At 39.3% G+C, this 13,268-nt stretch overlaps 1 protein-coding gene across 4 annotated transcripts in view; it reads left to right on the forward strand.

The window, feature by feature from the left end:
- Positions 1–13,268, forward strand: part of BBS5 (Bardet-Biedl syndrome 5) — a 105,334-nt gene that overhangs the window by 38,411 nt on the left and 53,655 nt on the right. For all 4 annotated transcript variants that reach the window (XR_003857368.1, XR_003857369.1, XR_003857367.1 and 1 more), the window contains exons 4-7: positions 1,993–2,042; positions 3,389–3,516; positions 10,695–10,830; positions 12,591–12,686. Coding sequence is in view for 1 of the 4 variants with exons in the window: in XM_029605683.1 (XP_029461543.1) it covers positions 1,993–2,042; positions 3,389–3,516; positions 10,695–10,830; positions 12,591–12,686 (410 nt within the window). In the remaining 3 variants the exon portion in view is untranslated. The remainder of the gene's footprint in view (positions 1–1,992; positions 2,043–3,388; positions 3,517–10,694; positions 10,831–12,590; positions 12,687–13,268) is intronic.

A 13,268-nucleotide genomic window follows, 5' to 3' on the forward strand; every position in this document is an offset into this window, starting at 1 on the left:
ATGGGAAAAAAAAATTTGTAACGCCACCATTTAACCTCTCTAACTGGGTCATTCATCAAACCATAATACCGGCCGCATCGTGGCGGTACAGTGCAAATTAGGGGAAGGGAAGGAGTATGGGTGGGGTTTGGGTGGAGTTATGTCTCGGCAACTCTGCGGGCGATAATGTTTTCTACATTATCACTGGCAGTACCGTGGGAAATAACTACACCTTTTCCTGTGACGCTATGGGTGTGAAACTGAGACCTGGCCGCAATGATGGCGGGCGAAAATGCATCGCTGTGATAAGGCCGGCTGTACAATTTCGCCCCCCCCCCCCCCCCCCCCCCCCGGCTCTTTTTTTTTTTTTTTTAATTTTTGCATGGCTCATCATTCTGCTATAAATATATAGCAGAAATTCTATATATAGCAGAAATTCTGCTATATATAAATATATAGCAGAATGATGAATCTAGGCCTAAGACTGTAGCTTTCAAATTGGCACACGAGTGCATTTTGGCTCGTGTGTTGGTGCGCACCCAGATACCACGGCTATTTTATAACTTGTGGGCATGCTATAATTTAGCCTGGCCACGCACAGTTGTAAGTGGGCATGCATCTAGGCACACAAATCACTATTCTACCGCATAAGTCAGGGTATTTTATAACAGGGTCGCATCCACGCCACTGCCAGTTTCACCAGTTCATCCACCAGTTCACCCAGTTAGGAACAAGATCCTCCAAACCCCCCTGGTTTATTAGCCTGCACTTCCCCTAGTTACCCAGACCCTTTAAACCACTCCAAACTGGCTGTTTATTTTAATTTTTACAGTTATACCTCCTTCATAGAAGAAGTAAACTTATGTAGCAGTGGACTGGGGCGCGTTAGTATTTACGCTCACATCTCTTGGGCACATCCTGAAATGGCCATGCTCTGCCCAGACTGCGCCCACACCTCACTCCTTTTTGAACTCCAATGAGATATGCGCACAGCAGGAGATACACGCGCATCTGGGCAGCTTTTAAAATGTGGTTGGGTGCATAAGCCCGACTTGTGCACGCATCCCCTAATTGATGTGCGTGCTGAACTTTTAAAATCTACCTCTAAGTGGTCATCTAGGGTGCCTCTTACTGGCGTTGAGTTCACAGGGGCTCCAAATGTCTTCCCCTTCCGTTTCCTGCCCATACCTAAAGCAGAGGGAATATTATAACCCTGGTGCCTAGATGATTATTAGCACAATCAGGTGAGCTGCATTCCACCAAACTCCTGAGGCTATTCAGGGTAGTATATCATGTTGCTAGCGCTTTCTCTCAAGATCCCTCAAGGAAATGCCACTGCAGGCCGGATATTATAGCCCTGGCACTTAGATTACATCCGCACTAGTAGTCTGGTGAGCCGCAATTCCACCGAACTCATGAGGCTATTCATGATAGCATCTAATGTTGCTGGCACCTTCTCTCAATATCCCCCCATATTTACATGTATGCAGGCACATACAAACCCATGTGGGTTTAAAAAAAAACTTCCACTGAATAATAAATTCCTATCGAATGAAGTAGGATTTGTGAAGGGAATTCAGTTTGCTGGATGTTTGATTCTAATCAATTGATAAGGAAAGTAGCCACAATCATTCAGAAAGTGATCTTGTTTGGTTGTACAGTTCAATTGAAAGTGTACTTTACCATAGTGAAGGATTCTGCAGTATTATAAAATAAATCCAGATTAAAATAACGGTGCAGCTATTAGCTGTTGACCTACTATACTAATTTTAATATTTTCTTTATTCTATAATAATTTGAATAAGGCATTCTTTAATTGACATACTGTCCCTTTGAAAGTCAAGGTCTCTTTCACTGTTTTCAATTTCTTCTTGAATTTAAATTTGTATTTATCTAGCAGAAGATTATTTAACCAGCGACAATAAATCTAACATCATTCTTTTGTCATTTCACCAATATTTATGAAGTTGAATATTACACATTTTGACAATATTCTTTATGATTTGTTTTCAGTTGTTGGTTACAACTGCATTATAAATATTACTACAAGAACTGCTAATTCAGTAAGTATAATTAGATTAGGGTTTCACTGCCTGATATGTGAACCCAAGTATAATACCTACCTCAGTCTCTATCATGTAGCTCATAATAAAGATTATTTAAAAATTAATGTGATTATATAATATATTTATTCCCTTTTTTCATTTTTTGACATCTAAGTTTTAGGGAAGTTTCTTTTTGTTTTCTTTTCATTTTCTATTTGTTAATCTGTCATTCTAGATCATGGCCACAGATGGGGCAAATTAATACAGAGGGTAATTTATTTACAAAAACTCTCTGATTATACATCATATAATGTATAATCATTTATAAAACATCACAACACACTCACCTGTGTAAACATATTAAAAACTAAACTAGCACATTCATTCCACAATCACACTCATTCCATCTTTAAAAACATATTTATGCACAAAAAGCACTATCTGTATAAACATTCAATTAAATACATCAATATGTATACAACAATACCAATACAATGTCTGGGTGTATTAACTACTATTCAACTGAAGCTCAATAAACTTCTTTTAGCTATAGGTCTTCTAAAACCTTTGTCCAACAAAAGATATCTTCGTTTCGCCTTTCAACTAGGCTTCCTCAGGGACTAATGGATCTCACAGTGGACAACTTATCCGTATAGTAGAGCCTTCATATTCATATATATCTCACAAGGAGGCTTTCTTGTTGATTAATTACATCTCATGATTGTTTAATAATGTATCCACACACTGAAAAATTAAAATAAAAAATATTTAGTAATTAAACAAAATTCTTAATTAATTAATTAAACAAAATTATTATATAAAATAGCATTTTTTGTCTTGAAAAAATTTGGTCCCACTCCATTCTAGGCAAGTAATAGAAATTTTCTTGTGTTGTAGACAACCCTGCTTCCCCATTAGTTGACAACATAAAAAATTTGTGATTTCATATCCACATTTAGTGGATTTTGGCCTATGATCACATGAAATCAAATTGAAAAACTACTGTTCTAATTAGTGCCAAAATTGTTTTTAGGATAGCAGAAGAATTGCAGGTCCTAACATAATTGAAATTACAATATTTAAAGCTTCACTTTCACTTTTACAGTTCTTGATATGTAAACTTGGCAAAAAAACTAAAACAAAGCTCTCTAATTGTGAATGTGTCTTCTTTGTCATGTTACTGTTACTCCATCTTTGTTCACTTGTTTAGCAGCATGCAGTCCACCTCTCTGTTTTCATACATCTGATGGTTGAATAACTTCTTCCATTTTTTTCTTGGTGTGCAAAATCCCTAAGTTTCTGCATAGTCTCATTTACATTTTATGACTGTGTTAAGATTTTTTGTTGACAACTTGTTCTTACAGAAGTTACGTGGCCAGACTGAGGCTCTTTATATATTAACTAAATGTAATAATACTCGTTTTGAGTTTATCTTTACTAATCTGGTTCCTGGAAGCCCTCGACTCTTCACTTCAGTCATTGCTGTGCACAGGTATCTACAGTATTTTGTATGCTTAATGTACCTTGTGATTATATTTAAAATATTGATGATATGATCTAAATGGAAGTGTTATAGTAGAAAATGAGCTTTGAGTGTGTTTTGGGATGTCAGGTTCAGAATTAGTATTGTATTATAATAATTAAGCCATACTTGTACTGCGCTATCACTTATATGGTGTTCAAGATAGAGAAGATATTTAAATTTAGGGGTGTAAAATATTGAACGTTTAAATGGCAAATTCTTACCATTTTAATCATTTAAACATTCATGTTTGGCAGTGTGAGCTGGGGATCTGCTCAGGTTGGCCCATGACTGACTTCTAGGTTCCCGTTTCCTTGCCTACTATGCAGTAGGGATGTATATGGCCAAAAAATGTTTATGATTTCATTTTTCCTTTTTTTTTTTTTTTTTTAAATATTTTGTTTTTCTGTATTTAAATATTTTCGTTTTTTGTTCCAAGTGGTTTTCAGTAAATAGTTTACATAATTTGCAAACTATGCGCACTACTTGCCGAAAACAAATCAAAACAAAAAATGTTTTGGTGGTCAAATTAATTTCATTTGATACAAAATGAAAATGTGCTAATTTGTCCCCTTTTCCATTTTTGTTTCAAATGAGTGCACATCCCTACTATACAGCTTCCTACACTAGGGCATGCTAAGTTGCTATTGGTCAGCATGGGGAGTGCACAAACATAAGAAATTGCCATACTGGGCCAGACAAGGGTCCATCAGGCCCAGCATCCTGTTTCCAACACTGGCCAATCCAGGTTACAAATACCTGGCAAGTAACCAAACACTAAGGGCCGGATTTTAAGACGTATGAGCGGGCGTACATTTGTGCACGCAACCCGGCGTGCACAAATATACACCCGATTTTATAACATGAGCGCGCAGTCACGCGCAGCCACGCGCATGTTATAAAATCCAGGATTGGGGCGCGCAAGGGGGTGCACACTAGTGCACCTTGCGCGCGCCGAGCCCTGGGGAGCCCCGATGTCTTTCCTTCCGCCCCCCCCCCCACCTTCCCCTCCCTTCCCCTACCTAACGTGCCCCCCCAGCCCTACTTAAACCCACCCCCATACCTTTGTTTAACAAGTTTCGCCTGCCTCCAGGCAGGTATAGGTTGTGCGCGCCGGCCAAGTGGCCCTACGGAGGCCCCCGCCCATGTCCCAGACCACACCCCGCCCCTTTTTTCAAGCCCAGCATCCTGTTTCCAACAGAGTCCAAACCAGGCCACAAGAACCTGGCAATTACCCAAACACTAAGAAGATCCCATGCTACTGATGCAATTAATAGCAGTAACTGGTTCCCTAAGTAAACTTGATTAATAGTCGTTAATGGACTTCTCCTCCAAGAACTTATCCAAACCTTTTTTGAACCCAGCTACACTAACTGCACTAACTACATTTTCTGGCAACAAATTCCAGAGCTTTATTGTGCGTTGAGTGAAAAAGAATTTTCTCTGATTAGTCTTAAATGTGCTACTTGCTAACTTCATGGAATGCCCCCAAGTCCTTCTATTATTCAAAAGTGTAAATAACTGATTCACATCTACTCGTTCAAGACCTCTCATTATCTTAAAGACCTCTATCATATCCCCCCTCAGCCGTCTCTTCTCCAAGCTGAACAGCCCTAACCTCTTCAGCCTTTCCTCATAGGGGAGCTGTTCTATCCCCTTTATCATTTTGGTTGCCCTTCTCTGTACCTTCTCCATTACAACCATATCTTTTTTGAGATGCGGTGACCAGAATTGTACACAGTATTCAAGGTGCGGTCTCACCATGGAGCGATATAGAGGCATTGACATTTTCCGTTTTATTAACCATTCCCTTCCTAATAATTCCTAACATTCTGTTTGCTTTTTTGACTGCTGCAGCACACCGAGCCGACGATTTTAAAGTATTATCCACTATGATGCCTAAATCTTTTTCCTGGATGGTAGCTCCTAATATGGAACCTAACATCATGTAACTACAGCTATGGTTATTTTTCCCTATGCAACACTTTGCACTTGTCCACATTAAATTTCATCTGCCATTTGAATGCCCAATCTTCCAATCTTGCAAAGTCCTCCTATAATGTATCACAATTTGCTTGTGATTTAACTACTCTGAATAATTTTGTATCATCCGCAAATTTGATAACCTCACTCGTCGTATTCCTTTCCAGATCATTTATATATATATTGAAAAGCACCGGTCCAAGTACAGATTCCTGAGGCACTCCACTGTTTACTCTTTTCCACTGAGAAAATTGATCATTTAATCCTACTCTCTCTTTCCTGTCTTTTAACCAGTTTGTAATCCATGAAAGGACATCGCTTCCTATCCCATGACTTTTTAGTTTTCTTAGAAGCCTCTCATGAGGGACTTTGTCAAACGCCTTCTGAAAATCCAAATACACTACATCTACCGGTTCACCTTTATCCACGTTTATTAACCCCTTCAAAAAAATGAAGCAGAATTGTTAGGCAAGACTTCCCTTGGGTAAATCCATGTTGACTGTGTTCCATTAAACCATGTCTTTCTATATGCTCTACGATTTTGATCTTGAGAATAGTTTCCACTATTTTTCCCAGCACTGAAGTCAGGCTCACTGGTCTATAGTTTCCCGGAATACCCCTGGAGCCTTTTTTAAATATTGGGATTATATTGGCCACTCTCCAGTTACAATGGATGATTTTAATGATAGGTTACAAATTTTAACTAATAGATCAGAAATTTCATTTTTGAGTTCCATCAGTACCCTAGGATGCATACCATCCGGTCAAGGTGATTTGCTACTCTTTTGTTTGTCAATCTGGCCTACTACATCTTCCAGGTTCACAGTGATTTCGTTCAGTTCATCTGATTCATCACTCCTGAAAACCATCTCCAGAACTGGTATCTCCCCAACATCCTCATTAGTAAACATGGAAGGAAAGAATTCATTTAGTCTTTCTGCAATGGCCTTATCTTCCCTAAGAGCCCCTTTAACCCCTCTGTCATCTAATGGTCCAAACCGACTCCCTCACAGTTGTATATTTCATAGCATTAAATTCCACAATAATCTTATTTCTCTTTTTATGTTTTATTGTATCTCTTTGTGGAACCTTCACACGTACAGTTTGTAATAGATGCAAACTGCGTTCTCTGTAAGTCCAGCTTTGCTTTATTATTTATTTAACATCTCACTTCATTTTATATTAAAACTTTCCACCGGATCTCTGGATCATAAACTCATAATAAAGATCCCCAACAGGAGCCATCTTGTAAGTATCTTATTTCATCAGAGAGCAAAAGAACCCAAACTAAACTTCAATGTTTCAATCATTGCCCCGACATGGATCCATGTTTTGCTGTCCCATCTGCATCAGGGGGCTTCTCTATAGTATGATATCTTCTCTCATTCTTTTAATTCATCGCTCCGCTCCCCGAAAGACAAACTTCATTTGCAAACTCTCTTCATAAAACTTTAACAAAACATGGCATCCACCACCACTATTTATATCCAAAGGAGTAAAGGACATCACTTCAATTAAAACAGGGCATACCAATTAATCACTTCATTCAATCCCTCAGGTTTCACCGATCTTAATTCAGAAATCCAAGATTGTTCATGGCGGTTTAACACTGAATATCTTCTCCCCTCTCTGAGGTACATACTGACTCCAAAAATAGTCCATTTAAACTCTTTAAATTGATGCCTCTTTTCCACTCAGTGAGTTACAACAGGAGCAGTCAATTTTGATGTTTTGATACAACTCTTGTGTTTTAAAAACCGCGTCTGGATTTTTCTCTTTGTCCGGCCCACATAAATTAAATTACATGGGCATTGGAGAACATAAATCACACATTTGGAATTACAGTTTGTAGACCCATTCAAAAAAATTGTGCTTTTCGAACCCGGTTGTTGCCATTCCGACCCGACCAATGCCAAAGCGCACATCTCACATGCGCCACACTAAGAATTTCCTTTGATCTGCACTTCAGGGCTTTCTCTAGGCTCCGATCTTAAACAAGCTCTCACAATTTTATCGTGGAGATTGTGGTTCCTGGCAAAGGCAAAGTGTGGAGGCATACCCAACCTTTCATGTAGGGATAACATAGACCAGTGTTTTTGTACGATCCCAATTACCTCTTTCACCTGATTACTGTAGTGCAAAACACAAGTTAGCCCCTCGTTTCCATGCTCAGTTTTATAGTCCAAAAGAAGAGCTCTGTTAGCAAATAATGCTCTCTTGTAGGCTTTTTTTTAATTAAAAACCATGAGTACCCTCTCTTTAAAAATCGGGACGACATCATTTCTGATTGTATCTTGAACTCTGACATCGTAGAGCATATTCTCCTCAATTGCAAAAATTGACTAATGGGTAAGCTATCTTTTAGCTTCCTTGGATGGCAACTTGAATACTGCAAAAATTGATTATGGTCCGTATTTTTCCGATGTAATGTTGACCTCAACCCTTCCCCTTCTCTGATGATGGTTATATCAAGGAATGCTAAAGAATATTCATGACATTGCATAGTGAATTTCAAATGGGTACTTTGATTGTTAATCCATAATAAGAAATTCTGTAACTCTTCCTGGGATGCCAACCAAATAAAGAAGATGTCATCTATATAGCGCCGCCAAATGCACATGTTCTTAAACCACGGAGAGGGGTAGAACACTTTTTTCCCTCAAATTTGGCCACAAAAAGATTAGCTATATCTGGGGCTACTGTTGCCCCCATTGCAACCCCTTGGATCTGCAGATAATAGCAATCTTCAAACATGAAAAAAATTATGAAATAACACCAACTCTAACAGAGACATCAGAAAAGACGTAGGCCCTCAATGTGGACGTTCACATGTTTCCAAAACATGTTCCATCAACTCAAAAGCTTCCACTTGGGAGATATTTTTATACAGTGCTTCATTATCTATTGTTACTAAAATAAAATCCTTAGGAAGAGGAGGAAGAGACTGTAATAACACAACATCTGAGTAGTATCTTGTAAAAATGAAGCAATATGTTGTACGAAAGGTTTTAAAAAAAATAATCAAAAAAATTTGATAACTGTTCCAGGATCAATCCTCTACTAGCCACAATCGGACGCCTTGGGGGAGATGTTAAACTTTTATGGATTTTAGGTAAATTATATAGAACCGAGCAAACTGGATGAGCTACCTTCAATGCCCGTATCTCTCTGTTTGAGAGAAAACCCTCTTTCATACTTAAACATTTAATCTCTCCAATACGATTTTTAAATTCTGGATTCGGGTCCCCTGGTAACAACTGATAGTATGTCGTATCTTTTAATTGGCAATAGATTTCTTGAACATAATCTCTTCTGTTCTGTACCACAATGCCCCCCCCCCTTTGTCGGCAGATTTAACCACCACATCACAATTATCTGACAAATGTTTGACAGCCCATTGTTGAGCCTTTGACCATTCTTGCAATGAAAATCTCCATTTGAAGTCTTGAGAATGTTCCAAACTGTCTAGGTCTCGCAGCACCAACTGCATAAATGTCACAATCACAGGGTCCACTGGTCCAGGGGGTATCCAGTGGGACTTTGGAACAGTGATAGATTGATTGTTCCCCAACATATCACCAAAATAGAGTTTAATTTGTAGGGACCAAAAAAACTGAAATAAGCTGATCCTTGTCTGAAAAGAATTATATGGACTTTCAGGAACATAAGATAACCCTTTATTTAAAGCTCTAATGGTCTCTTCAGTAAGTGTGATATTAGATAAATTTAGTACCGCTTTTGGATTCGAAACTGTGCTCTTGTTGGCGGTCCATCCCAATCTGTCGACAGAGTCTTTGGTCCATCCCATTCGCTGGAGCGTGTTCGAGAAAATTTTTTTCCCGGACAGTTTCTGTTGTCTTGAAAATGCCCTAAAAAATTTGAGGCATGCGATGGTATTGGTAATGCAACCTGTCCCTGTGCTTCACTTCTCTCATCATCACTTGTAGGAGAATCCGCAGAAGAGTCTTGAAAAGTAACATGTGGATGTATGGTCCCCGATTTTTTTGCATGCCAAAAATAAACTTGTTCTGATTTATAGTCCTGTTCGTCTCTGCGAAATTATTGTATCTTAAAATGTTTCAACTGAGTCCTGAACTGAGCTATAGTGCTCTCCAACTGTTTACACGAAGCTTCATATACCTCCGTATTCATTGATGTTTGTAATTAAGTGTCTTCATCTCCAAAACTTCACTTCGTAAATCCCCAATGGATGTTGCTGTACGTTCTACAATCAGTAACATTAGATCAAGAGAGAATTTATTTAGCACTGCAATCCATTTAGAAACAAAATCTGAATCCTCTTGAAACACTCTTGGTTCCTTTTGCATCCGTAGGCCCAGTGGGATCATCTACTGTTTGATATATTCAATCATTGTAGCCTGGTGCATCTCTGCCCAAGTCAGACCTTTAGAAATCGCTGTCAAATCTGTCCAGGACGTATTAGCTTCCCATATATCCCCCGAATCAAATAAGGAGGACTGTTTTATTACTGCTGCAACATGTTCTTCTGTGAAGCTCAGAACGTTTTTCCATTCTTCCCCTAAGGACGCCATGTGGGCCAATACCAATCGATCACAAAGTCACAAACTACACGCCCAAACAATCAGTAATCTGGGGACATACCATCCAATCACTAGAAAAACCACCACAATGCGATGTAGTTGTATATTTCATAGCATTAAATTCCACAATAATCTTATTTCTCTTTTTCTTTTTATGTTTTATTGTATTTCTTTGTATTGTATTTAGTTCTGTGATTTGCAAATAAAATTGATGTGTTGGGCCAGCCATGTGAGGCTTCAATGAGGGGTCTGAGTTTGGCTGTCTTATCATTCACTGCCAGTCATACCTTGGTGTGCTGCAGAGGTGGTGCACTTGGGCCCAGGGAAGGGAAAATGGCTGCCAATATTATGGTGACCTTTGCCAGCCAACAAGTGGTATTAAAGGTGCTCTGTGGAGGAGGTGCTCCTCTAGCTCTTGGGCTGGCAAGGATCCCCTCAGCTACCCAGACATACTGTCTGAGGAGGAGGGAATGGTAGAGACTGCTGAGGAGAAGTGCGGGTGGAGGAAAGGAGAAACAAAAATTTAGAATACTAATTTGAAATATAAGTATGAGCTATGAATAGAGGTAAGTATTAAAATATTTTGTTTTGTATTTATTAAAGAGCATATGAAACATCTAAAATGTATCGTGATCTGAAGCTGAGGGGTGCACTGATTCAAAACAAACAGCTGAGGCTTTTACCACAAGAACAAGTGTATGACAAAATCAATGGTGTTTGGAATTTATCCAGTGACCAGGTAAAGAAATGGACAAATATTTGCTTCAGGAATCTTGAAAATTCTGCTTAAGTTTATTTTCTTTCTATCCAGTATTCTGTCTCCGTTATGCATTTCTTATGCACAGCTTTAACAGATAGCTTAACTTGGTCTTTACTCACAGATGGAGGAGGCTGCTTCTTCAACTCCAATTTATTAACAGGTAAAACAATTAAGAGTCATACTGTGCATAAACTGAAGGTTACAGTGAACAGCATAGTCTGGGCCACAAACACAAGGACAGGTAAAATGAAAATAATTATATAGAGTTGTCCAGGTTAGCTGTTGATTAACATAGGCCTGACCAGAGAAGACTGGAAAAAACCCACAAGGCAAGAAAAACTCCCAGGCACCCCTGCTTTCAGAGTTAACTCTGTAGAGCCAACTGCACTGAATTTAGCAAAAGCTGAGAGTGTGCAGGCTGATAATGAGTGACAGTAGAATAGCAAATATAGAACCTATACAGAGTAAAGCACAAACAGCATTAGTAATAGAAACAGAAAACTGCTTTGGAAGCAAGACCAACAGTAAATAAATAGGAAAGCATGTCTGGAGACAGGACATCCAGTATAAAAGTTGTAATTAATAGAGCACTATTGGGAAGAGGAAAGGGAGAAAAGCTCTGGGCAGGAGGGAGGGGTTGAGAGAGAGGCACCACTGGAGCTTTTTTCTCATTCGTACCCCCCTCTTCCCCTCCCTCGCCACTGGTTTTTTTCTGTCTCCCACCCCAAACACTCACACGCACTGGTGCCTTCCTCCCTCCCCTTTCCCATCTCCCTTGCTTCTCTCTCTCACTCTCAAACACACACACTCCGGAGCATCACTGTCTCTTTCCTTGCACCACCATCTCCCAAGCATTCTTACCTTACTCCCCCCTTTACAGCCTTCACCTCTTCTTCTTTCTCCTGGTCTCCCCTCCGCTGGCAGCCACATCCCGAGTCCCAGCAATAAAATGAACTGTGGGTCTGCTCCAGCCCCTCCCTTCCTGTTTCTAGGCAAAAGGATGTGGGTGTGGACATGACAGCAGGGGAGGGGCTGGATTAGGGAGCAGAGCCCTGTGTGCCCATGCTGTGGCATGATAGCCATTGTCCCTCCCCTGCTGGACAAGTTCCTGAAGGAAAAGTCCATAACAGATAAAGAAAGCTATTGCTGTCCCTGGGAGTTAGGTCTATTTTCTGAGATTTACCAGGTACTTGTGCCCTGGATTGACCACTGTTAGAGACAGGATATTGGGCTCACGGGACCTTGGTCTGACCCAGCATGGCAGTTCTTATCTGCTCCAGTCCCTCTCCTGCCTGTCAATCTGTAGGGAACATGGATGGGGTGAGCTAAGAGGGGTAAATGCTAGTACTGGCAGAAAAAAAGCCCTGGGTTTATTTGGGTCATAAGTATTTATTATGTCATTATGTATTGATAGCATTATTAATCAGCACTACGTATTTTCAAAAGACAAAAAGAGTTAAAAAAAAAATTGTAGAGTTGTGACTGGATAACTGTGTTCAGTTTTCATTCAGGCAGTATTTGTCCTTTATCTTGGCAGGACTCAGACTGTTTTATTTATTAAAGGTATAGAAAAAGAGAAAAACTCAGAGACTTTTGCCAAAAAAACCCAGCATTCTTAACATTGTTTCACATTTTAATGTATTTCATCTTTATAAGTGAATAGTGTTGTTATGATGGAATACAACATTATATGTCATTGAGATTCTGTAAGACTGCTAATTTGCATCTGTCTTCTACAGGGAAATTTGGGAACATTTTTCATAACCAACGTAAGAATTGTTTGGCATGCAAACATGAATGATAGCTTTAATGTCAGTATACCATATCTTCAAATTGTAAGTATGCTAACATTCTAATGTACTTTCTTAACTTAAATATTTTAATCTGTAAAAGTAAAGTTTTCTCAGATTAAAACATTATCAGGCTTCCTTTAGTAATTAGATAAATGTTCAAGATTTCCATCAGATATTTACATTACAGAAAATTAATGAGAAATGCGTTTTAAAAAAATACATGGCAGTGTAATTTCAATTCTCCAAGGACAAGCAGGATGGTAGTCTTCACACATGGGCGATATCATCGGATGGAGTCCCGCATGGAAAAACTTCTGTCAAAGTTTCCAGAACTTTGACTTGGCATATTGAGCATGCCCAGCATGCCCTATATTACACGTCCATGTGGGGTCCCTCTTCAGTCTGTATTTCTCCGTGGAGCTTTGCATTGTGGTGTTATTTTGTCTTTAAAACTTGTAGAAAACTTTTTACCCTGATTTTTCTTGGAGTTTCTTCAAGTTCCATCAAACCGGGACCCTCCCTTAGCCTCCTCAGCTAGGTTTCTTGGCGTTTTCGGGTACATTTTCTTTTGTTTCAACCTTGCCTGTGGCGGCGGTACCTCGGTTCCCAACAATCATTGTTCCC

The sequence above is a fragment of the Rhinatrema bivittatum genome, chromosome 6, assembly GCF_901001135.1.
Source record: "Rhinatrema bivittatum chromosome 6, aRhiBiv1.1, whole genome shotgun sequence".
Classification (NCBI taxonomy): Eukaryota; Metazoa; Chordata; class Amphibia; order Gymnophiona; family Rhinatrematidae; genus Rhinatrema; species Rhinatrema bivittatum.